Source organism: Hyla sarda, chromosome 3, assembly GCF_029499605.1.
Source record: "Hyla sarda isolate aHylSar1 chromosome 3, aHylSar1.hap1, whole genome shotgun sequence".
Classification (NCBI taxonomy): Eukaryota; Metazoa; Chordata; class Amphibia; order Anura; family Hylidae; genus Hyla; species Hyla sarda.
Window position 1 is genome coordinate 184,725,704 of NC_079191.1, and position 25,230 is coordinate 184,750,933.

At 42.1% G+C, this 25,230-nt stretch overlaps 1 protein-coding gene across 3 annotated transcripts in view; it reads right to left on the reverse strand.

The window, feature by feature from the left end:
• CSMD1 (CUB and Sushi multiple domains 1) overlaps nucleotides 1-25,230 on the reverse strand; it is a 1,887,231-nt gene that overhangs the window by 571,929 nt on the left and 1,290,072 nt on the right. For all 3 annotated transcript variants that reach the window (XM_056565713.1, XM_056565712.1, XM_056565715.1), the window contains exons 13-16: nucleotides 22,206-22,388; nucleotides 13,729-14,055; nucleotides 10,746-10,940; nucleotides 10,246-10,384 (exon numbers count right to left, since the gene is read on the reverse strand). In XM_056565713.1, coding sequence (XP_056421688.1) covers nucleotides 10,246-10,384; nucleotides 10,746-10,940; nucleotides 13,729-14,055; nucleotides 22,206-22,388 — 844 coding nt within the window. The remainder of the gene's footprint in view (nucleotides 1-10,245; nucleotides 10,385-10,745; nucleotides 10,941-13,728; nucleotides 14,056-22,205; nucleotides 22,389-25,230) is intronic.

The following is a 25,230-nucleotide window of genomic DNA, read 5'->3' on the forward strand; positions in this document are numbered from 1 at the left end:
GTTGGTAATCTACAAGGCAGATGTAAGAAGGCAGTTTGAACAAAGCTAATGATGATGATTTAAGGCAACAATATTGGTCTAAAATCAATAGATTAGCTGGACGCGTTTCAGACATCCTTTCTTCAGCAGCTTATGGTGAATCTTAGAAAGTAGTGGTAATGTCACTTTTTCCATAGAATTTATAGCCCTTAGAATGGATGTTATTGGTTGCTCCATTCTAATGGTAAGTTTATGGCAATAAGTGTACTGGACTTGTTTCCGTTTTGGATTGGAGTTTTCAGACATATTGTATAAGTCATATAACAAGGACATGAATAATAAATGGAAATATATTCTCATACAAAATGACAAAATATATAATGTAAAAGTAGTTTTATATTTCTATAAGATTTATTTCTATTATTATTTATTTCCATTTATAATGCATTTTACATAAAACTAGTCGATTATGACTAACTACTATTACATTATACAACATGTCCAGCTAATCTATTGATTTTAGACCAATATTGTTGCCTTAAATCATCATCATTAGCTTTGTTCGAACTGTCTTCTTACATCTGCCATGTTAATTACCAACATCATGCCAGGACTACACGTGGACGCTGTCCCACCTGGCTCATCCCTCATTATCTTACCACATCGGAGAGGCGCAGTCCGCAATCCTCCACATCCATTTCAACCAAGCGACACAGATTGCTAGCCATCTAGGAAGCGACGCAGTCCGCAATTCACCTATGCCTCACAGATCCTCTTATACCTGCTTATAGCTACTGCCGCACGCAAAAACTAGCAGACCATCATCGGGCAGACACGCTGCGGCGAGAGGACTAACATGGCATGCCAGCCACCACAGGCCTACTGACCATCAGCACGCAGGAGCGGGTAAGATCTACCCTTTTTTCTACTTTGGGAAGATTTGTATATAACGGAGGAGCCTGCCAGTGATTTATAATGGGCACTAACTGTCACTATTTACATTTGTCATCAACTATATCACCAACAATCTTACCAAGATGGTATAAGCAATATACGGCCACCCACTGGAGTCTTTATTAATGGAGACTAAAGTCCCAGCATGCCCTACAATTACTGTTAAGGGTAGACCACATAAAAGATATTTATCAGAGCTGGTAGGACTACAGATCCCAGCCCATTATAAACAAATCAGATATACAATAAGCAGCATTTTTTAAACCTTTTATTGTTGTTTATTATATTGTTTTATGGTATAATTTAAATTGCATACACAGGGAGTTACAAGGGCCATGTGACTTCACCATCTAGTTTATTATTTTACTAATAAATGTTTAAATATTGCATCTATTTACATGAATTTATTTGCATAGAATAATTAATTCTGGAGGCATTTTTTCTGCTTTATGTGCTACATATTTTTCATACTAACACAAGGTGTTGATAAATTGGAGCACATAAGCAAAACACAAATTTCTCAGTTGAGACTTTTTAAATGTGCTCACGTGCGTGAACTTTGTACTCCAGTTCACTCCTGGAGTTGACTTCTGACTTTTTTAAAGGGGTATTCCAGGAAAAAAACTTTTTTTTTTATGTCAACTGGCTCCAGAAAGTTAAACAGATTTGTAAATTACTTCTATTAAAAAATCTTAATCCTTTCAATAATTATCAGCTGCTGAAGTTGAGTTGTTGTTTTCTTTTTGGCAACAGTGCTCTCTGCTGACATCTCTGCTTGTCTCGGGAACTGCACAGAGTAGAAGAGGTTTGCTATGGGGATTTTCTTCTAAACTGGGCGTTTCCCGAGACACGTGTCATCAGAGAGCACTTAGACACAAAAGAACAACTCAACTTCATCAGCTCATAAGTACTGAAACTTTCTGGAGCCAGTTGATATATAAAAAAAAGTTTTTACCTGGATAATCCCTTTAAAGGGGTTTGCATCTTTAGTTTGCCTATGTGCAACATTCGAACATCATAAATATGTGAAAATTAAAAATTGCTTAGGTAACACTTTTTGCAACTTTTTGCAGCGGGACCCCTGCGATCAGACATCTTATCCCCTATACTTTGGATAGAGGATAAGATGTCTAGGGATAAGATGTCTTAAGGAAATCTTTCAGTAGTATCACCTGCACTAACACTTTCCCACAGGCTTGTAGTGCGCGGGTGATGCTGATTAAAATGGTACTCACATAGTCACCCAGCTGTTCCACCGCAAATTGCGTTTTTTATTTATGCTAATCAGGGTCTTGGGGCATAGGCGAGCTCCGATCAGAGCTTGGGGCATGTTGACGTCATCTTCGTCGGGCGGCAGCTCTCCCCGGCTCATCAATATTCATAACCCCTCTCCCTGCTCCTTCACCCGTGTTAGTGTACGGCATTCCCCCTGGCTTCTTACTTAGTTAGAACCAACATAGTGTGAGGGTACATAAACTCTAGACATGGTAATAAGGTCCTGTGGTTCTATACCAGAAACATATCTCCTATCCAAAGAAGGAACCACTACACAAAGGGACCAAAATGTAAAATCAATATATTTTATTTATTATAGCAAATTTAAGACAAATACAGAAAAGATGAAAAAGGTTTAAAAACACAAAAGTTGCATGGACATACACAAATAGGTGGGGGACTGGGGAGAGGGGGGATAAAAAAGGTCCAGTGCAAATTCAGCAATAAAGTGCTAACACAAAGAAAAAAATATGGAAGAATATTGGTCCCGTGGTCCCGAGAAAAAAGAGAAGTGCTTCTGTGGGCGCTCACCTCCGTCACAGATGTAGTCCGTCACAGGTATGTGGAAGTTTCCGAGAACTTGGTAAAACCCCTTGGACACGGATGTGTTTTGGAAAATAAAAAGAAGGTTTATTCCTTCAGCATGCAATACAGCAACGCGTTTCGAGGGGCAGGGACCCCCTCTTCATCAGGCTATCTGATTGGGCAGTGTGGATGTCCTTTATTTATACCTCATTTGCCCGCGAAAATCACATGTGTGTGTTACATAACATGAAAATAAAACAATAAAACAATAAAGAAAAAAGAAAAAAATTAATAAATAAATAATCAAAATAAATAAATAAAATCCATAGAAAAGAAGACATTTACATTAAAAATGGAAGTGAGCATTCTGTAAAATAACCCACAGATGGTCAGTTTGACTAACCATTATATTATGCACCTTATCTTGTATTGCATATGTGATATGTAATAATTCTGCAGACGTGGGGCCATTTCAAATGCTCTCCCTTCGGAGATCTACAGTGGCTGGGTGAGAGGTCTGAGGCACCGACCGCCGGTCTGTCCACACATCCGTCCTCCTGGCCGCTTAGTGGATGGGGGACCGGCGTCAAACCCATTTCCCCACACAGGGATGATTACATTTATTTAATGTGTATGTGTATGTACATATCAGCTGTTGGTTTTGTTTTAATTCAGTTTGTTTGTTGTGGTTGTTGTGTCAGTTGTTAACTATCTCATCTTTTTAAGATATTAATTCCACCCCTTCATTCAGGCCATGTGGTTGTAATGTCTGGAGGCTGTAAATCCAGAACATTTCTTTGCGTGACAGGATTTCAAACCTATTTTTCTTTCCCGGTGGAATGTGCTCAATTGGGGTTATGGATATGGCTGTCATATTTCCCTCATGCATCAGGCTCAGATGTCTAGATAGGCTATGGTGCATGAATCTCTTCTTTATGTTGGAACGATGCTGATTCAATCTCAAATGTAATGGTTGTGTTGTTCTTCCAACATATTGTTTACCACATTGGCACTCTATGAGGTAGATGACATATTCCGTTTGGCATGTCATCAGATGTTTGATGGGGAAGGTTTCACCCGAATGGGTACTGGAAAAACATTTTTGGTTATGGCGTATGGTAAAGCAACATAGGCATCTAGGTTTTCTGCATTTGTATGTTCCCACGTTTCCAGTTTTGTCGTTTTTCTGGGAGGATTTGTTGTGGCATTTGAGATTGCTTGGGGCTATCATACCCTTTATGGTTGGTGCCAGATGCAATTTCATCACCACATATTCAGCGGGTCAAACAAAAATCAGAAACATCATGAAGAAACATTGGGGAATACTACTAAGTGATCCAGATCTAGGAAAAATTCTCCCAAAAAATCCGGGATTTACTTTCAGGCGGGCACCAACCATAAAGGGTATGATAGCCCCAAGCAATCTCAAATGCCACAACAAATCCTCCCAGAAAAACTACAAAACTGGAAACATGGGAACATACAAATGCAGAAAACCTAGATGCCTATGTTGCTTTACCATACGCCATAACCAAAAATGTTTTTCTAGTACCCATTCGGGTGAAACCTTCCCCATCAAACATCTGATGACATGCCAAACGGAATATGTCATCTACCTCATAGAGTGCCAATGTGGTAAACAATATGTTGGAAGAACAACACAACCATTACATTTGAGATTGAATCAGCATCGTTCCAACATAAAGAAGAGATTCATGCACCATAGCCTATCTAGACATCTGTGTCTGATGCATGAGGGAAGCCATATCCATAACCCCAATTGAGCACATTCCACCGGGAAAGAAAAATAGGTTTGAAATTCTGTCACGCAAAGAAATGTTCTGGATTTACAGCCTCCAGACATTACAACCACATGGCCTGAATGAAGCGGTGGAATTAATATCTTAAAAAGATGAGATAGTTAACAACTGACACAACAACCACAACAAACAAACTGAATTAAAACAAAACAAACAGCTGATAAGTACACATCCATCCACCATGCGTATGGATGTGTGTGTATGTACATACACATACACATTAAATAAATGCAATCATCCCTGTGTGGGGAAATAGGTTTGATGCCGGTCCCCCATCCAATAAGCGGCCAGGAGGACGGATGTGTGGACAGACCGGCGGTCGGTGCCTCAGACCTCTCACCCAGCCACTGTAGATCTCCGAAGGGAGAGCATTTGAAATGGCCCCACGTCTGCAGAATTATTACATATCACATATGCAATACAAGATAAGGTGCATAATATAATGGTTAGTCAAACTGACCATCTGTGGGTTATTTTACAGAATGCTCACTTCCATTTTTAATGTAAATGTCTTCTTTTCTATGGATTTTATTTATTTATTTTGATTATTTATTTATTAATTTTTTTCTTTTTTCTTTATTGTTTTATTGTTTTATTTTCATGTTATGTAACACACACATGTGATTTTCGCGGGCAAATGAGGTATTAATAAAGGACATCCACACTGCCCAATCAGATAGCCTGATGAAGAGGGGGTCCCTGCCCCTCGAAACGAGTTGCTGTATTGCATGCTGAAGGAATAAACCTTCTTTTTATTTTCCAAAATACATCCGTGTCCAAGCGGTTTTATTTTACCAAGTTCTCGGAAACTTCCACATAACTGTGACGGACTACATCTGTGACGGAGGTGAGTGCCCACAGAAGCACTTCTCTTTTTTCTCGGGACCACGGGACCGATATTCTTCCATTCCAGTGACCGTCCTCCGCCGGTGAGAACGGGTCTAGTGCCGGCTGCACTCCTCCAATCTGTGTCCCCTAGAATAGTGGGAAACAAGCGTCCACTGGTGTTGTGCCCACGGTACAACACAGAAAGGTGAGCAAACCTAACATAACAACTGAAAACACGAATCTGGAAACGGCTGCTCCCCCCCTTCCTTGGAGCCGACATCCATTTTTTATTTAATTTAATTATTTTCTTTTACACTCAGATTATCTATATATATATATATATATATATATATATATATATATATTTTTTTTTTTTACTACGCTTAGATGCGCATTGTGTCTCCTCTGTCTTTTTCTATATATTTCTGTTGAAAGAAAAAAATATGATATATGTAGAAAATTCATGGCTTCTTCCATGTCAAAGATGGCTGCGGTAGTGAAGCCGAGAGGAATGCCACTTCCGGAAGTACACAGAAAACAGTGCATGCGCCTTACACTAACACGGGTGAAGGAGCTGGTAGGGAGGTTGTGAAAATTGATCAAAGATGACGTCAGCATGCCTCAAGATCGTATTGGAGCTCCGCCCATGCCCCAAGGCCCTCATTAGCATAAATAGAAAAACACAATTTGTGGCTGAACGGCTGGGCGAATCTGGACAATGTGAGTACAGTTTTAATCAGCATGACCCGCACTACAAGCCTGTATGACAAGTTTAGTGCAGGTGATACTACTGACACATTTCCTTTAGACATCTTAACCTTAGACATCCTATCCCCTATTCAAAGGATAGGGGAGAAGATGTCTGTTTGCAGGGGTCCCACTGCTGGGAACCCCCACGATCTCTCCTGCAGCACCCCATGTCACCTGCTGCATGGAGCAAAGTTCGCTCCGTGCCTAATGATGGGCGATACAGGGGCCAGAGTATTGTGACGTCACACCCCGCCCCCTCAATAGAAGTCTATTTTTACCAGCAGGAAGTTGTAATAGAAGGGTTTAGACCACATTTGTGATTCTGGCCATATTATTGTTTCTTTTGTTATAAGTACTGTAACCTTGTATAAGCGAAAGTACGATAAGTGAACTAGGCTTTCTTGTTGTATTCCCAGAGCCATAGTTTACTACTATTAATCAAAGCAATGAAATTATTCCTAAGTATATGCCCCACTGTTTTACTTCACTCTGTAACCTCATTGAGAGAGAATAATGGATATTTGTGTTCCGGCTGTTTTTTGATCCTAGTAATTAAATGTTGACTCCAGTACTCAGTATACGGACTCACTGTAATGTATATGACTTTTCAGATCAATGGGAAACTGCAGTGAAAGAGTTAAGCGCAATACTGGCCAGGATGTCTGTTTACGTTTTTTTTCTGAAACCTTGCGTTAACAATTTTCTGCTCCTTGAATCTTTAGGGCTTAGATTTATAACAGATGATGAAGCATGAAATCATTCTCTACTGGCTATCTTTTTTATAACCAGCATGCTGACACCCTCTCTTGATACAATATAACACTGTTCAGTGAATATTATTCAGATTTGTCTGTAGAGATGTTAACCTCTTGAACTATAAAACCAGAACATTGTACAATATTCTACTTGTCAGGATAGATTAATAAAAATATGCTGATTTCAAAAAAGATAAAAGTCAAATAATCATAATGTTGATGAATCTGCTTATAAACTGTATTTGTCATGGAAAATAATTCAAAGCATGTGAAGATAGTTAATATAGACAATAAAGACAGCCTATTTCTGAATTGTAGTCATTGAACTTGGCTGAGGCAATTAGAGCAGCTATTCCTAGCTATCCGTGCAAGGATATGTTCCACACGTAGGACGAAAATAAATATTCTCTCCATGAAACAGCATGTCATTATTTTACCAATGTTTCTTTTAGCTATGTGATATGAAGGACTGTTTTTTGTTTTTGGTGGAGGATGAGTCTTCTTTTTGTTTTAAATGTAAAAATAGACCAACATATTATCTACAAGAGTCAAATTATAAAAATAGTGCCCCAAATTTACTACTGCAAAGAGCGAAGCCTTGGCCAAACAAGAGTATGACTTCAGCAAGAAGGGATACGGCTTAAAGGGGTACTCCACTTGAAAACATTTTTTTTAATCAACTGGTGCCAGAAAGTTGAACAGATTTGTAAATTACTTTTATTTAAAAATGTTAATCCTTTCAGTACTTATGAGCTGCTGTATGCTCCACAGGAAGTTACATAGTTCTTTTATCTCTTACCACAGTGCTCTCTGTTGACACCTCTGTCTATGTCAGGGACTGTCCAGAGCAGGAGCAAATCCCCATAGAAAACCTATCCTGCTCTGGACAGTTTCTGACATGGACAGAGGTGTCAGTAGAGAGCACTGTGGTCAGACAGAAAGGGAATTCAAAAACAAAATACATTCCTGTGGATCATACAGCAGCTGATAAGTACTGGAAGGATTAAGAATTTTTATAGAAGTAATTTACAAATCTGTTTAACTTTCTGGCACCAGTTCATGTAAATTAAAATGTTTTCCAGTGGAGTACCCCTTTAAGATGCATTACCAAGCACCAAAAATGCACCATAATTCTGGCACAATTCTGGGGCAGTTTAAGCCAACTGATAACTGTTATAAACGGATCCTAGGCCAGTGGTCTCAAACTGTGGCCCTCCAGATGTTGTAAAACTTCAACTCCCAGCATGCCCGAACAGCTGTTGGATGTAGCCAACAGTTTTCTGGGCTTGTACTTTTTGATCAAAAATGTATACTAACAACCTGTTAGTTTTTGATATTATGCTGAGAAGCAATTGGATCATTATACAAGATTGTAGATGTGCGACCATGTCTGTTTCTTCTACCTGAATTCACATTGTGTTTTCTTCCCCCTCCTTTTTTTGTTTGAACATGTGTCTGCACTCTTCCCCACCCCCTCAGCCCAACCCCATATAAGTAGTAGTTAGCTACACAAGGGCCATTTCTTTCCTAGCAGCCTCCCAGTCTGACTGGGAGAGCATGGTAAGTGTGCTGTTACACCGTGTTCACACTAATGTGGTGCTGTGCGGCGTCTGTTGCTGCCGTGGCGCCGTGTCTGTGGGGAGGTGCGACCCATAGACTGGTTTGAGTGGCATTAGGGCCGCTCTGCCAGTAGGTCGTTCACCCCCCCCCCCCCCCCTCGTGGGCTACGCCATTTTATGTGAGGGACGTTAGGGACCCACTCTAAATAGGTGGCCTTGACGTGGCGAGTGGGCTTTTACTTTTTGATCAAAAATGTATACTAACAACCCGTTAGTTTGTTCTTGATATTGTGCTGAGAAGCAATTGGATCATTATACAAGATTGTAGATGTGTGACCATGTCTGTTTCTTCTACCTGAATTCAAGTTTTCTGGGTATGCTGGCAGTTGAAGTTTTGCAATATCTGGAGGACCACCGTTTGAGACCACTGTACTAGACAGTCTACAGCTGGGTTCACATCACGATTCTTACATACGGGGACCGTTTTTTTGACCGGACTTAAAACTGTAGTATACCACGGTTTTAAGGTCCGGTCAAAAACCCAGATACGGGGGAAAAAATTAGCCGACAGGAGTCACTATCTGATCCGGTCGGCTCATTCAAATCTGGCTGGGATAGGGGAGCGCTTGGTTTTACCATCTCCCTGCCGGATTCGGTCCCCATGTGTAAGAAACATGATGTGAACCCAGCCTAAGATCAGAACAATTTTATCAAACAGCAGAGCCTAGGTGATAGATTTATCACATTCTTAAACTGTCTATTCTTCGATAATCTTTGATAATAGTATGAGCGTCACTAATAGTCTGTATGCCAGAATGATGCAATTCACGCTGTCATGTAACTGCCACCCTTTTTGTGCCTTATCTATGTACATGTATAATACTAAGTAGCTATCCACTTTATGAATAACTGCTAAAGCTAGGTTCACATTGCCGTTTGCATCTGACTCGTTAAGGGTCCGAACGGCTCTTTTCTTTTTTTTTGAGCCTATTGGACACTGAAAGGGGTCTGATGCAAATGGCTACTACTGGGTCATGACGAACCCCATTCACTTGCATGGAGTCCTTCGGTGACCCGGTAATCTCACAGGATTTTAGCAGAAAAAAAATAGAGCTTGCACTATTTTTTTCTCCGTTAAACTCCCGTCCTTCTAGCCAGAATGCTGATGGAACTCCAAAAAGCAGAGTCTGCCAGCAATGTGAACAAGGCCTAATCATTGTTTTGCACCTATGTGACCTCCCCCATGCAGCATTGTGGCTGATCCACAACCTGGGCTCAGCCAATGCCACTGCTCTGCTCCTTTTACTCCCAGAAGTCTCCCGAGCCCTGAAGTTGCTTCATGGCCAGGAATATCACTGCTTCTGGGGTAGTGTAAAATGTAAGTGAGCAGAAGGAGCAGTGCAGTGATGACGGCCTTGCCAATCACTTATGTGTAGGTGTGATTGCAGACAAAGCTCTGTGACTAGTTCAGCATGCTACATGCCCAAATGACTACTTGAGTCTCATAAAACTTTTAAAACTACTTTTCTACACTATGGAGGACATCTGGACATGGTAAAAAAAATAAAAAATAAAAAAAACGTATTTTATCATGTTAAACCTGCCACCAGTTATATAGGGTAAATTCTGGTGACAGTTTCCCTTTAAGTGCTGTTGGGCAAGGAATTATTAGCAACACACCACACCTCTGCTGATGCTATATTCCTTTTTTTTTTCAACGTTCTTGAATAACTAAACTTTGACATTAATCTGTGTTTAATGTGGTGATTAGACAATCTTCTGACTAAATAAACATCTTACCTTTCAAAGGTAATTTTAACAGAATGTCCTGAGTCTGCTTCAATTATCCATTCACAATTTAATGAATCCTTGTAATATCCAGGCCAGCCTGGAGGGAGGATAATTCCTCTTGATGCTGTTAAGTGTCCACCACAGGGGGCTGCAAAACAAGAGCATTTAAAGAAATCATTTTCTACTTAAAGACAACCTGTTAATTCCCCAGACAGTTAGTGGGTTGGTAACTTGTATTCTCCATTCAATAACAATACTGCATCATTCTTCCTATGCCAATCCTTTGTTATTCCTCTTGAAAACATAGGTGAATCAATAAAGAAGTATGCCTTAACACCCCCCTTCCATTAGAAATTGACTTATGTGTTACTCTATTGGGCACCTTTTGTGTGTACATATGTGTGTGTTTTAATGTTTAAGTCAAAATCTTGTGCAAAGATTTTTACAAGAAAAATGAGAAGTAAACTGTGAACAAGTAAATGTAACAGTGTGTTATAGTAATATATTACCTTCACATCGTGGGACAGTAGAACTCCATACAACATTACCATCTTGTATTATACAAGTGATGGATTCAGAGCCTTGCGTTTTGATGAAACCTTCATTACAATGAAATGTTACTGAACTTCCAAGAAGAAATCTGTCACCAAACCTTTTTCCATTTATTGGGATTCCTGGATCATGACATTCATTCTGACCAAAGGCTATCAAAATAGTTAAATACATTAGTTAGTAGTTTTTTTTCCACATTTAAACTTTTTATTTTTAAATAAACAGGGGGTACGAGGGTACGGGAAGATAAAACAAAGGGAAGGAAAAAACATAAATGCAAAATAGACTCCTAACGTATGTAGAAACAAAGGGCATGTTAAAGGGTGTATTCCAGTGGAAACATTTTTTTTTCAGTTCAACTGGCACCAGAAAGTTAAACAGATTTGTAAATTACTTATTTTAACCCCTTAATGATGCAGGACCCGCAGCTAATACCACACATCGCCGATCGCGGCAATGTGCGGTATTAACCCTTTAGAAGCGGCGGTCAAAGTATCCCGGCTAGTCAGTCGGGCTGTTCAGGACCGCCGCGTTGAAATCGCGGCATCCCGAAGAGCTTACAGGACACCGGGAGGGCCTTTACCTGTCTCCTCGGTGTCCAATCGACGAATGACTGCTATGTGCCTGAGATCCAGGCAGGAGCAGTCAAGCGCCGATAACACTGATCACAGGCGTGTTAAAGGAGTACTCCGGTGAAAACCTTTTTTCTTTTAAATCAACTGGCTCCGGAAAGTTAAACAGATTTGTAAAGTACTTCTATTAAAAAATCTTAATCCTTCCTATACTTCTTAGCTGCTGAATACTACAGATGAAATTATTTTCTTTTTGGAATGCTCTCTGATGACATCACGAGCACAGTGCTCTCTGCTGACGTTATAGTAATAATAATAAGTCTTTATTTATTGTTGTCCTTAGTGGGATTTGAACCCAAGGCCCCAGCACTGCAAGACAGCAGTGCTAACCACTAAGCCACCATGCTGCCCTTAGCATACATTTGCTATGCACGGTTGCTAAAATGGACAGAGATGTCAGCAGAGAGCACTGTGCTCGGGATGTCATCAGTGTTCCAAAAAGAAAGGAATTTCCTCTGTAGCATTCAGCAGCTAATAAGTACTGGAAGGATTAAGATTTTTTAATAGAAGTAATTTACAAATATGTTTAACTTTCTGGCACCAGTTGATTTAAAAGAAAAAAGGTTTTCACCGGAGAACCCCTTTAATACACGCCAGTGATCAGCATAGGAGATCAGTGTGTGCAGTGTTCTAGGTCCCTATGGGACCTATAACACTGCAAAAAAAAAGTGTTAATAAAGGTCATTTAACCCCTTCCCTAATAAAAGTTTGAATCACCCCCCTTTTCCCCTAAAAAATAAATAAAACAGTGTAAATAAAAATAAACATATGTGCGTAAATGTCCGAACTATAAAAATATATCGTTAATTATCCGCACAGTCAATGGCGTACACGTAATTTTGGTCACTTTTTATACCATTAAATAATGAATAAAAAGTGATCAAAAAGTCCGATCAAAACAAAAATCGTACCGATAAAAACTTCAGATAACGGCGCAAAGAATGAGCCCTCCAAAATATTAATCCTACCAGTACTTATGAGCTTCTGAAGTTGAGTTGTTCTTTTCAGTCTGACCACAGAGCTCTCTGCTGACACCTCTGTCTGTCTCAGGAACTGTCCAGCGTAGGAGCAAATCCCCATAGCAAATCTATCCTTCTCTGGACAGTTCCTGAGACAGACAAAGGTGTCAGCAGAGAGCACTGTTGTCAGAAAGAAAAGAACAACTCAACTTCACCAGCTGATAAGTACTGTTTAACTTATTTGGAGCCAGTTGAAAAAAATAGTTTTTCACTTTGTTCATTGTGCTGAGGTGTCAGAGAAATATAGCTACAATAACACCCCATCCTACATAAGCAATAACACAGCATTGAAGAATGATACCAAGGAAAGAGTAAGCCTAAACGATAATCTAACTTCCTAGATACATCTCTGGGAGATGTATACCTGTACAAATAGAAATATATTCCCCTATATGCCGTGTGCTAAAATGTGAACAGATGAATTGAATAAACTTTAAATAACCTAAAAATGTTCCACTTTTCAGTTGCGTAAAAAGAGCACATTAATTTATTAGGTGGAAACAGTGAAGCTGATCTCTCGTAAAAAGTAGCAGAAATCTAAAATGGGAAAACGGTTGACTTAGCTACATACATGGGAAGAGTCATTTGAGGCATAAGAAAGAAGAAAGGGAGGCAGAAAAGTAACCCGGGTCTGGAAACCTGAGAAGGGGCTTATCCAAGGGAGGTAGATTTATATAGGTCTGTTTAGTAGAACAATCATTAAGTTAGGGTCTATTCACATGGTGGAATTCCGCCTTGATTTAAAGCCCTTAGACTTCTATGGGATTCCGCACTACCATTCACACTTCCGCAAGCTGAAATTCAGAAGTTTGAGTGGGAGTGCGGAATCAGATAGAAGTCTATGAACTTTAATTTGAGGTGGAATTCCGCCGTGTGAATAGACCCTTAGTGGTTTTTTTTTATGTTCTGGTAAACATTTTTTTTATGAAAACATGGGAAAGTTTTCATACTAAGCAAACATAAGTTGAGCTAAATGGTTTTTAATGAATTGATGTTTAAACTTTTTGTTATTATATTGTGGGTGATGAAATATTGTTAGGTTTCCTTATTTTTACTATTATTATTATTTTATTTTGACAGTTGGAATAATTTATCTCCTTAACATTGTATTATGAGTGTTGCTGTGCAGATGAGCTACTGGAAGCATTTTTTTTTCACTAATCAGAAAAATGGCATATGGCATATATCATAGAATTCTGTACCTTTTTAAGGAAATATCATACATGCATACATACTTCTGAGAAGCAGAGTAAGCATAAATAGATCTTAGAGTTTAGAATGATACTTACTAGTATAGGTAATATTAAAACCTCTTCCTGTCGTTGAATGATCAGACTGAAATTCTAAGCGCACAATATGACTGTTGCTTGCAATTTGAGAGGGTACTTCATTCCCTGAAAATGTTCCAAGTGCAGGTAAATCCGCAATGCCCTCATCCTTCACAGCAACATAATCAAACTGTGGCTCCACGTCAAAATCATTGAAGATTAGATGAATCCTGCTTCCCGCCTCTGATATTATTAACCAGATACAGTTCATGTTGTTTCCATATTCATCTGGGTAGTTTGGTGAAAGGATAACCCCCGAAGGTGTGGTAAAATTAAAGAAACATGAAACTGGAGTACAGGTAAAAAATGTGATGTTAGAAGAAAATTCTGGAAGACTGCAAAATAATGTATTAAACAAGTGCAGCATTCTAATTGATTTCAGCATTCTAAACACATCTTATCTTTGCTACGTCTTAGTTCAATTATGTTCAATAGTTACCAGTAGTGTTTAAAAAACAAAACAAAATGACAAACATAGACAGACACATAAGGTATCTCACATAAATGGGTAGTGGGTACACCCCTCACATTTTTGCAAATATTTCATTTAATTTCATACTTTGTTCCCTTCCACCTTTTAGAGGTCTTTGCATCGCATCAATACTTGATGGTGTAGGTGGTACATGGTATTTTTTGCACAACTTTTCGTTTGTAAGATTTTAAAAAATGTTGGGGTCCATATATTTTATCCTAAGAAAAGTTAAGTTTTAGCTAATGCATATCCTCAATGCTCACTTGTAGTCTGATGCAGAGGAATTTCTGTAACTGGGGACCAGCATCTTAAAGGGGTACTCTGGCGGAAAACTTTTTTTTTAAATGAACTGGTGCCAGAAAGTTAAACAGATTTGTACATTACTTCAATTTAAAAATCTTAATCCTTCCAGTACTTATCAGCTGCTGAATACTACAGAGGAAGTTTTTTCTTTTTGAACTTCCTTTTTGTCTGACCACAAGTGTTCTCTGCTGACACCTCTGTCCATTTCAGGAACTGTCCAGAGCAGGATAGATTTGCTATGGGGATTTACTCCTACTGTGTACAGTTCCTAAAATGTACAGAGGTGTCAGCAGAGAGCACTGTGGTCAGACAGAAACTGAAAAAGAAAAGAAATTCCTCTGTATGTCAGGGACCTACCAGGGGACAGGGATAGTGAGCCCTAAACTGACCCTAAAACATCTCTCCCTTACTACTTGCCCATCGACCCTAAACGGTGGATCAAGAACTGGGCGGCGGTCCCTCCCTGATCTAAAGTGCAGGGGCCAAGAAACCTACTAATAAACAGTCGGTCACAAACCAGAAACATAACAGGAACATAGAATTCTATAACAGATTAAGTTCAGAGGAGACATAGACCTATGGTAAAGCACAGAGGAAAACACTAGCCAAGTGATCATGTACTCTAAGATTAGTGCATGTACAAAAACCCCAAAGATCTGAATAAAGAACTAATAAACAAATAGAGTTGAAAACACCAGACAGGAAAACGGATGAGTCTAAAAGACTCCAGGAACAGACAGGAATATAGCATAATCCCCCAGAACCTCCAGTAGACACAAAGTCCCCGTGGACCAGTAACAGAGATCTATCGCTAAACAGGAATAATCACAATCCCTCATAAAACCTCCAGTAGACACGGAGTCCCCATGGATAGGTAACAGGGATGCCTAGTTACAACTCAGAAAACAGATACAATAAGATATAATTATAGAACACTGTTCACACTGAACACTAGACAGGAATTACAATCTCTCAGAAAACCTCCAGTAGACACGGAGTCCCCATGGATAGGTAACAGGGATGCCTAGTTACAACTCAGCAAACAGATACAACAGGATATAATTATAGAACACTGTTCACACTGAACACAAGACAGGAATCACAATCCATCAGAAAACCTCCAGTAGACATGGAGTCCCCATGACAGGTAACTAGATTAGAGCCTCCAGTAGACACAGGAATGTCCCCATGGAGCGATAACACAGAAAATGGATACAAGAGAAAACACAGTGTAAACAGAAACATAACAGAAAGGATATACAAATCCTAAAACCGACTAAACAAACACAGCTTAAAATCTACCAAGAGCATGCCACATAACCATGGCTAAAACCAGAACATACAAGGTGCATGCTAAAACAGAGATAGTCGATTTATAGCTCAAACAAGGAATGATTCACCAAAAGCTTCTAGCAGCATGTCCAGCATCTTAGCAGTAAGACATCAGGAAATCCATATAAAATCTGAAATCGCCAGCCCAGAGGCTAGACTGGGCTGACTTTAAATAGACACACCCTATGAGCTATTGTCTAGCAAGCCAAAGGCTTTAACTATTCCCTGACTGGGGAACATAAAACTGTTCACACACAAGCAACTCCAATGGCTGTGTGTGAACACAGACCAAAACAGACATGGCACTGTAGTATTCAGCAGCTAATAAGTACTGGAAGGATTAAGATTTTTAAATAGAAGTATTTTGCAAATCTGTTGATTAAAAAAAATGTTTTCCAGTGTAGTACCCCTTTAAGGTCATAATTGGATGTGTCCTTAAGGGTTTAAACACTGTTATATACACTGTGCACTAACTACTTTACATTGTAGCAGAGTGTTATTTATTTAGTGTTGACATATGGAAAGATATAAGACAATATTATAGATAGATCTAAGATAAATAGATAGATAGATAGATAGATAGATAGATTAATAGATAGAGAGAAAGAAAGCTAGATGAGGTTGCATTGCATATTGTACAATAATTGTCACGATGCCGGCTGGCAGGTAGTGGATCCTCTGTGCCAGAGAGGGATTGGCGTGGACCGTGCTAGTGGACCGGTTCTAAGCCACTACTGGTTTTCACCAGAGCCCGCCGCAAAGCGGGATGGTCTTGCTGCGGCGGTAGTGACCAGGTCGTATCCACTAGCAACGGCTCACCTCTCTGGCTGCTGAAGATAGGCGCGGTACAAGGGAGTAGGCAAAAGCAAGGTCGGACGTAGCAGAAGGTCGGGGCAGGCAGCAAGGATCGTAGTCAGGGGCAACGGCAGAAGGTCTGGAAACACAGGCAAGGAACACACAAGGAACGCTTTCACTGGCACTAAGGCAACAAGATCCGGCAAGGGAGTGCAGGGGAAGTGAGGTGATATAGGGAAGTGCACAGGTGAACACACTAATTGGAACCACTGCGCCAATCAGCGGCGCAGTGGCCCTTTAAATCGCAGAGACCCGGCGCGCGCGCGCCCTAGGGAGCGGGGCCGCGCGCGCCGGGACAGAACAGACGGTGAGCGAGTCAGGTAGGGGAGCCGGGGTGCGCATCGCGAGCGGGCGCTACCCGCATCGCGAATCGCATCCCGGCTGGCAGCGGAATCGCAGCGCCCCGGGTCAGAGGACGTGACCGGAGCGCTGCCGCGGGGAGAGTGAAGCGAGCGCTCCGGGGAGGAGCGGGGACCCGGAGCGCTCGGCGTAACAGTACCCCCCCCCTTGGGTCTCCCCCTCTTCTTAGAACCTGAGAACCTGAGGAGCAGACTTTTGTCTAGGATGTTGTCCTCAGGTTCCCAGGATCTCTCTTCAGGACCACAACCCTCCCAGTCCACTAAAAAAAAATTTTTTCCTCTGACCTTTTTGGCAGCTAAAATTTCTTTGACCGAGAAGATGTCCGAGGAGCCGGAAACAGGAGTGGGAGGAACAGATTTGGGAGAAAAACGGTTGAGGATGAGTGGTTTGAGAAGAGAGACGTGAAAGGCATTAGGGATACGAAGAGAGGGAGGAAGAAGAAGTTTATAAGAGACAGGATTAATTTGACACAAAATTTTGAAAGGACCAAGATAGCGTGGTCCCAACTTGTAGCTAGGGACACGGAAGCGGACATATTTAGCGGAGAGCCATACCTTGTCTCCAGGGGAAAAAACGGGGGGAGCTCTTCTTTTCTTATCCGCGAACTTCTTCATGCGTGATGAAGCCTGTAAGAGAGAATTTTGGGTCTCTCTCCATATGATGGAAAGGTCACGAGAAATTTCATCCACAGCGGGCAGACCAGAGGGCAAGGGAGTAGGGAGGGGGGGAAGAGGGGGACGGCCGTACACCACGAAAAATGGGGATTTGGAGGAAGACTCAGAGACCCTGAAGTTATACGAGAATTCGGCCCATGGGAGGAGATCTGCCCAGTCATCCTGGCGGGAGGAAACAAAATGTCGCAAATAATCACCCAAGATCTGGTTAATCCTTTCTACTTGTCCATTGGACTGGGGATGATATGCAGAAGAAAAATTTAATTTAATCTTGAGTTGTTTACAGAGAGCCCTCCAGAATTTAGACACGAATTGGACGCCTCTATCCGAGACAATCTGCGTAGGCAACCCGTGAAGACGAAAAATGTGTACAAAAAATTGTTTAGCCAACTGAGGCGCAGAAGGAAGACCAGGAAGAGGGATGAAATGTGCCATTTTGGAGAATCGATCAACGACCACCCAAATAACAGTGTTGCCACGGGAAGGGGGTAAATCAGTAATAAAATCCATACCAATCAGAGACCAAGGCTGTTCGGGGACAGGCAGAGGATGAAGAAAACCAGCGGGCTTCTGGCGAGGAGTCTTATCCCGGGCACAGATAGTGCAGGCTCGCACAAAGTCCACAACATCCGTCTCCAGAGTCGGCCACCAATAGAAGCGGGAGATGAGTTGCACAGATTTCTTGATACCCGCATGACCTGCGAGATGGGAGGAGTGACCCCATTTGAGGATTCCGAGGCGTTGGCGAGGAGAAACAAAGGTCTTTCCTGGAGGAGTCTGCCTGATGGAGGCAGGAGAAGTGGAGATCAGGCAGTCAGGTGGAATGATGTGTTGCGGAGAGAGTTCAACTTCTGAGGCATCCGAGGAACGAGAGAGAGCATCGGCCCTAATGTTCTTATCGGCAGGACGAAAGTGAATCTCAAAATTAAATCGGGCAAAGAACAGAGACCACCGGGCCTGGCGAGGATTCAGCCGTTGGGCAGACTGGAGGTAGGAGAGGTTCTTGTGGTCGGTGTAGATAATAACAGGAGAACTTGATCCCTCCAGCAGATGCCTCCATTCCTCAAGTGCTAATTTAATGGCTAGAAGCTCACGATCCCCGATGGAGTAGTTCCTCTCCGCTGGAGAGAAGGTCCTAGAGAAAAAACCACAAGTGACAGCATGCCCGGAAGAATTTTTTTGTAGAAGAACAGCTCCAGCTCCCACTGAGGAGGCATCAACCTCCAATAGGAAGGGTTTGGAAGGGTCAGGTCTGGAGAGGACGGGAGCCGAAGAAAAGGCAGACTTGAGTCGTTTAAAGGCGTCTTCTGCTTGAGGAGGCCAGGACCTGGGATCAGCATTTTTTTTGGTTAAAGCCACGATAGGAGCCACAATGGTAGAAAAATGTGGAATAAATTGCCTGTAATAATTGGCGAACCCCAAAAAGCGTTGGATAGCACGGAGTCCGGAGGGGCGTGGCCAATCTAAGACGGCAGAGAGTTTGTCTGGATCCATCTGTAGTCCCTGGCCAGAGACCAAATATCCTAGAAAAGGAAGAGATTGGCATTCAAACAGACATTTCTCAATTTTGGCATAGAGTTGGTTGTCACGAAGTCTCTGAAGAACCATACGGACATGCTGGCGGTGTTCTTCTAGATTGGCAGAAAAAATTAGGATATCGTCCAGATATACAACAACACAGGAGTATAACAGATCACGAAAAATTTCATTGACAAAGTCTTGGAAGACGGCAGGGGCGTTGCACAGTCCAAAGGGCATGACCAGATACTCAAAGTGTCCATCTCTGGTGTTAAATGCCGTTTTCCACTCGTCCCCCTCTCTGATGCGGATGAGGTTATAGGCGCCTCTTAAGTCCAATTTAGTGAAGATGTGGGCACCTTGGAGGCGATCAAAGAGTTCAGAGATGAGGGGTAAGGGGTAGCGGTTCTTAACCGTGATTTTATTAAGACCGCGGTAGTCAATGCAAGGACGTAAGGAGCCATCTTTTTTGGACACAAAGAAAAATCCGGCTCCGGCAGGAGAGGAGGATTTACGGATAAAGCCCTTTTTTAGATTCTCCTGGACGTATTCGGACATGGCAAGAGTCTCTGGGGCAGAGAGAGGATAAATTCTGCCCCGGGGTGGAGTAGTGCCCGGGAGGAGGTCGATAGGGCAATCATAAGGCCTGTGAGGAGGTAGAGTCTCAGCTTGTTTTTTGCAGAAAACATCCGCGAAGTCCATATAGGCCTTAGGGAGACCGGTTACTGGAGGAACCACAGAGTTACGGCAAGGGTTACTGGGAACCGGTTTTAGACAGTTCTTGGAACAAGAGGACCCCCAACTCTTGATCTCCCCAGTGGACCAATCCAGGGTAGGGGAATGAAGTTGAAGCCAGGGAAGTCCAAGGAGAATTTCCGAGGTGCAATTGGGGAGGACCAAAAGTTCAATCCTCTCATGATGAGATCCGATGCTCATAAGAAGGGGCTCCGTGCGGAAACGTATGGTACAGTCCAATCTTTCATTATTTACACAATTGATGTAGAGGGGTCTGGCGAGACTGGTCACCGAGATGTTGAACTTGTTGACGAGAGAGGCCAAAATAAAATTTCCTGCAGATCCAGAGTCCAAGAAGGCCACTGTAGAGAAGGAGAAGGCAGAGGCAGACATCCGCACAGGCACAGTAAGACGTGGAGAAGCAGAGTAGACATCAAGGACTGTCTCACCTTTGTGCGGAGTCAGCGTACGTCTTTCCAGGCGGGGAGGACGGATAGGACAATCTCTCAGGAAGTGTTCGGTACTAGCACAGTACAGGCAGAGGTTCTCCATACGGCGTCGTGTCCTCTCTTGAGGTGTCAGGCGAGACCGGTCGACCTGCATAGCCTCCACGGCGGGAGGCACAGGAACAGATTGCAGGGGACCAGAGGAGAGAGGAGCCGAGGAGAAGAAACGCCTCGTGCGAACAGAGTCCATATCTTGGCGGAGTTCCTGACGCCTTTCGGAAAAACGCATGTCAATGCGAGTGGCTAGGTGAATAAGTTCATGTAGATTAGCAGGAATTTCTCGTGCGGCCAGAACATCTTTAATGTTGCTGGATAGGCCTTTTTTGAAGGTCGCGCAGAGGGCCTCATTATTCCAGGACAATTCTGAAGCAAGAGTACGGAATTGTACGGCATACTCGCCAACGGAAGAATTACCCTGGACCAGGTTCAACAGGGCAGTCTCAGCAGAAGAGGCTCGGGCAGGTTCCTCAAAGACACTTCGGATTTCCGAGAAGAAGGAGTGTACAGAGGCAGTGACGGGGTCATTGCGGTCCCAGAGCGGTGTGGCCCATGACAGGGCTTTTCCGGACAGAAGGCTGACTACGAAAGCCACCTTAGACCTTTCAGTGGGAAACAGGTCCGACATCATCTCCAGATGCAGGGAACATTGGGAAAGAAAGCCACGGCAAAACTTAGAGTCCCCATCAAATTTATCCGGCAAGGATAAGCGTATCCCAGGAGCGGCCACTCGCTGCGGAGGAGGTGCAGGAGCTGGCGGAGGAGATGACTGCTGAAGCTGTGGTAGTAACTGTTGTAGCATAACGGTCAGTTGAGACAGCTGTTGGCCTTGTTGCGCTATCTGTTGTGACTGCTGGGCGACCACCGTGGTGAGGTCAGCGACAACTGGCAGAGGAACTTCAGCGGGATCCATGGCCGGATCTACTGTCACGATGCCGGCTGGCAGGTAGTGGATCCTCTGTGCCAGAGAGGGATTGGCGTGGACCGTGCTAGTGGACCGGTTCTAAGCCACTACTGGTTTTCACCAGAGCCCGCCGCAAAGCGGGATGGTCTTGCTGCGGCGGTAGTGACCAGGTCGTATCCACTAGCAACGGCTCACCTCTCTGGCTGCTGAAGATAGGCGCGGTACAAGGGAGTAGGCAAAAGCAAGGTCGGACGTAGCAGAAGGTCGGGGCAGGCAGCAAGGATCGTAGTCAGGGGCAACGGCAGAAGGTCTGGAAACACAGGCAAGGAACACACAAGGAACGCTTTCACTGGCACTAAGGCAACAAGATCCGGCAAGGGAGTGCAGGGGAAGTGAGGTGATATAGGGAAGTGCACAGGTGAACACACTAATTGGAACCACTGCGCCAATCAGCGGCGCAGTGGCCCTTTAAATCGCAGAGACCCGGCGCGCGCGCGCCCTAGGGAGCGGGGCCGCGCGCGCCGGGACAGAACAGACGGTGAGCGAGTCAGGTAGGGGAGCCGGGGTGCGCATCGCGAGCGGGCGCTACCCGCATCGCGAATCGCATCCCGGCTGGCAGCGGAATCGCAGCGCCCCGGGTCAGAGGACGTGACCGGAGCGCTGCCGCGGGGAGAGTGAAGCGAGCGCTCCGGGGAGGAGCGGGGACCCGGAGCGCTCGGCGTAACAATAATTCTGCATTATTTTACAGTTTTCTTCTTTACAAATGCTGTAAAGACACTTACAAACACAACTTGGCTTATTTCCAGACCACTGGTTATTTTGTTGACATGTGATTGTTTTTTCTCCAACAAGTTCAAAAGCTGACTGACATTCAAAGGTTAGTATGTCACCATGCAGAAAACTGCTGCCGTTCCTTTTACCATACACAGGAATTCCTGGATCCCCGCATCCACCTTTTTCAATTTCTGAATAAAAAGAAAAGGACAGCAAGTGTTAAAACAGAAATCAGTGCATATAAATATTTTCAATACCAATTTTATGGTTATACTTAAGTTAGTCCTTTTGTAATTCTACATATGCATTTAATTTCATCTGTACAGCATTATAAAAAGTGTAACCCAGGTACAAATTCAAACAAAATCTAGCAGCTGTTTTCTGTATGGAAATAGAATATTAGTTTATGTATCCTGAGAATACACCTTATCCAGATTTGTCTCCAAAAGGAAATAAAGCATGTTCACAGATTAAGCTTAAAGATAACCTTAACACGTTGACCATAGGGGCCCTATTACACAAGATGATAATCAGCTGAACAGTCCAATATCGCCTTGTGTAATAGGGCCAGCTATACGCTGATGATCAAGTAAACACTTGCTTGTTGGTATATTGCTTTATTTTGCTTTTCTAACCAAAATCCTTGTTCTTTGGCTGCATGTGTGGCCAAGGATTGTGGAACCAGACGACCACACTAGTGACACAGTGACCTGAATTCAGAGGTCGCGCTGGAACCAGTCAAGGTAAGTTCCTATTAGGAGAGCAGTGGAAGGGGGTTGGAGATGGTTTAACTTTCAAACAATAATATTAGGATTGAACAAGCAGCTCTGTTCATCAAATAAGATAAGCAATAGGTGTTTCAGGGTTACTCTATCTGCCCCAATGCTTTTTCATTCCCTAGGTCAAAAGAAATTGGAATATTTAACAACAACAATAATGTTTCCAAGTTGCCACAGAAGCTTTAGTGATATGACTAAGGCCCCTTTCACACTACAAAATTACTCAGTTTTAAAGATCCGTTCAAATCGGCTGTAAAACGGCAGTTACAAAACCCTATATGGCTGTTAGAAAATCCCATTATACTCTATGGGATTTTTCTAATGGCCGTTTTAACCCGATATCGCCCATTAGTGCATGCACTAATTCTCCCGTTACCATCGTCCGTCACAAAATAATGGCCATTATTAATAACAGGTGATAACGGGTTAAAACAGCTATTACAAAAATCCCATAGACTATAATGGGATTTTCTAACGGCTGTATAGGATTTTTGTTACTGCCGTTTTACAGCCGATTTTCAGACAGAACGTCGAACGGATTAAATGGAGTAATTTTGTAGTGTGAAAGAAGCCTAAGGGGTCTCAGTTAACACTACTTTAAGTGAATGATTAAAGAGCCTCAATCATAATGGAACTAGAGTATAATGCTAGGCTGGAACAAAAAAAATTTGTTTATCACGATTGGCCAGATTCAGTCAATCATTGGTTACTTTACACAAGCCTACCTTATTTTTTTACTCATTTATTCATGAATGTTTAAATATCAGTTATATGTCAGTTTATTCTGTAATATTGTTGACACAATTATTCATATGAATGATCTCCCATGGGTATGGCCAGCCTAATCAAATCAACCAGATAACTTAGGTAAATAGCTTTACACAAGACTTCTGAATTTTCCACCATTAATTTTCAGAAGGTTATGATTCTCCTAAAGGGATGTACAGCATCTGAAACAGTTGAGTATTTTTTTTTCTTTTTTTTTTTGTATCATTGGGGGAGATTTATCAAAACCTGTGCGGAGGAAAAGTTGCCCGGTTTTCCATAGCAACCAATCAGATCGCTTCTTTCATTTTGCAGAGGCCTTGTTAAAAATTAAAGAAGCAAACTGATTGATTGCAATGGGCAACTGGTCATCCTTTCCTCTGCACAGGTTTTGATAAATCTCCCCCAATGTTTATTTCCGAGGAACCGAGTTAGTAGTTTTGCTAATGAAAAAATAGGAGAACTGGGCAAAGCTTAAAGGGGAGATTTATCATTGTTGCTTTTGGAAAGTGAGTTCTGAAGTCATTTTTATTTATTTGTTATTCATATGTGACATATTTATCATATTATCACAGAAGGTTGATAAATTTGGCTCACATAAGCAAAAAGCAATAAATCACCACTTTGTACGATTTCTCCTCTACTCTGAAACGAAAGTTTTCTTAGGTAAAGCTGTTTGTTACTTTACACATACCCACAAAAGTAAAAAAAAAAAAAAAGGGTTTAGGAGCACATGCGAGATTTTGTGCGCCTGGAGTAAGCCAAAAAAAAGAAGCTCTAAATGCAATGATAAATTAAAGAGTATTTAATAAATTCATACAAATTATTCATGTTTTATCTCAAGATATGTTATGCTTTGAGCAGAACAGTTATAGAGAAAGGCGCTGGCTATAATGTTGAAATAGAATCAGAAAAGGGTGAAACACATGACCTACGACTCACTACTGATACACTGTATTTCTGACAAGGTACCTTCTTTAAATCACTAGGGCCAAGGTTGCCTAAATATACTGTTTAAAAAAAACTATTCCATTAGGAAATATGCACTAGATGCAACTTTATTTGGGTTTGGCAGCCATGCTTTAGTTTCCACTAGTTTTTTTTTTTCTGGCCAAAACAAAAACACAATAAAAAATTCCAGAAAAAAACGCCACAGCATTTTCCTTCATTTGTTTTTTTTTTCTTGAGTTTTTTCTGGTGTTTTTGCCTTTGTGTGGCATTTTTAAGAATTTTGTTGGGTTCAAAAAAATACATACTGTTCCATGCTGGGAGCAGTAGTACCTGTACTAATAGACAGATCACCCCGGGGGTCACTCCTGACACCCGATGCAATTGTCCTTTATATTGCAGAGATGCAGAGCAGCTCTCTATAGCGCTCGCATCTCTGCTCTGAACTCCGAGCCGGCCAGTGATTTGAATAGAAATTCACATTACTGATTCATATTTTCCGCTCAGAGTTGTGATTGTCTGGATAGTGGCTGCCAATCAC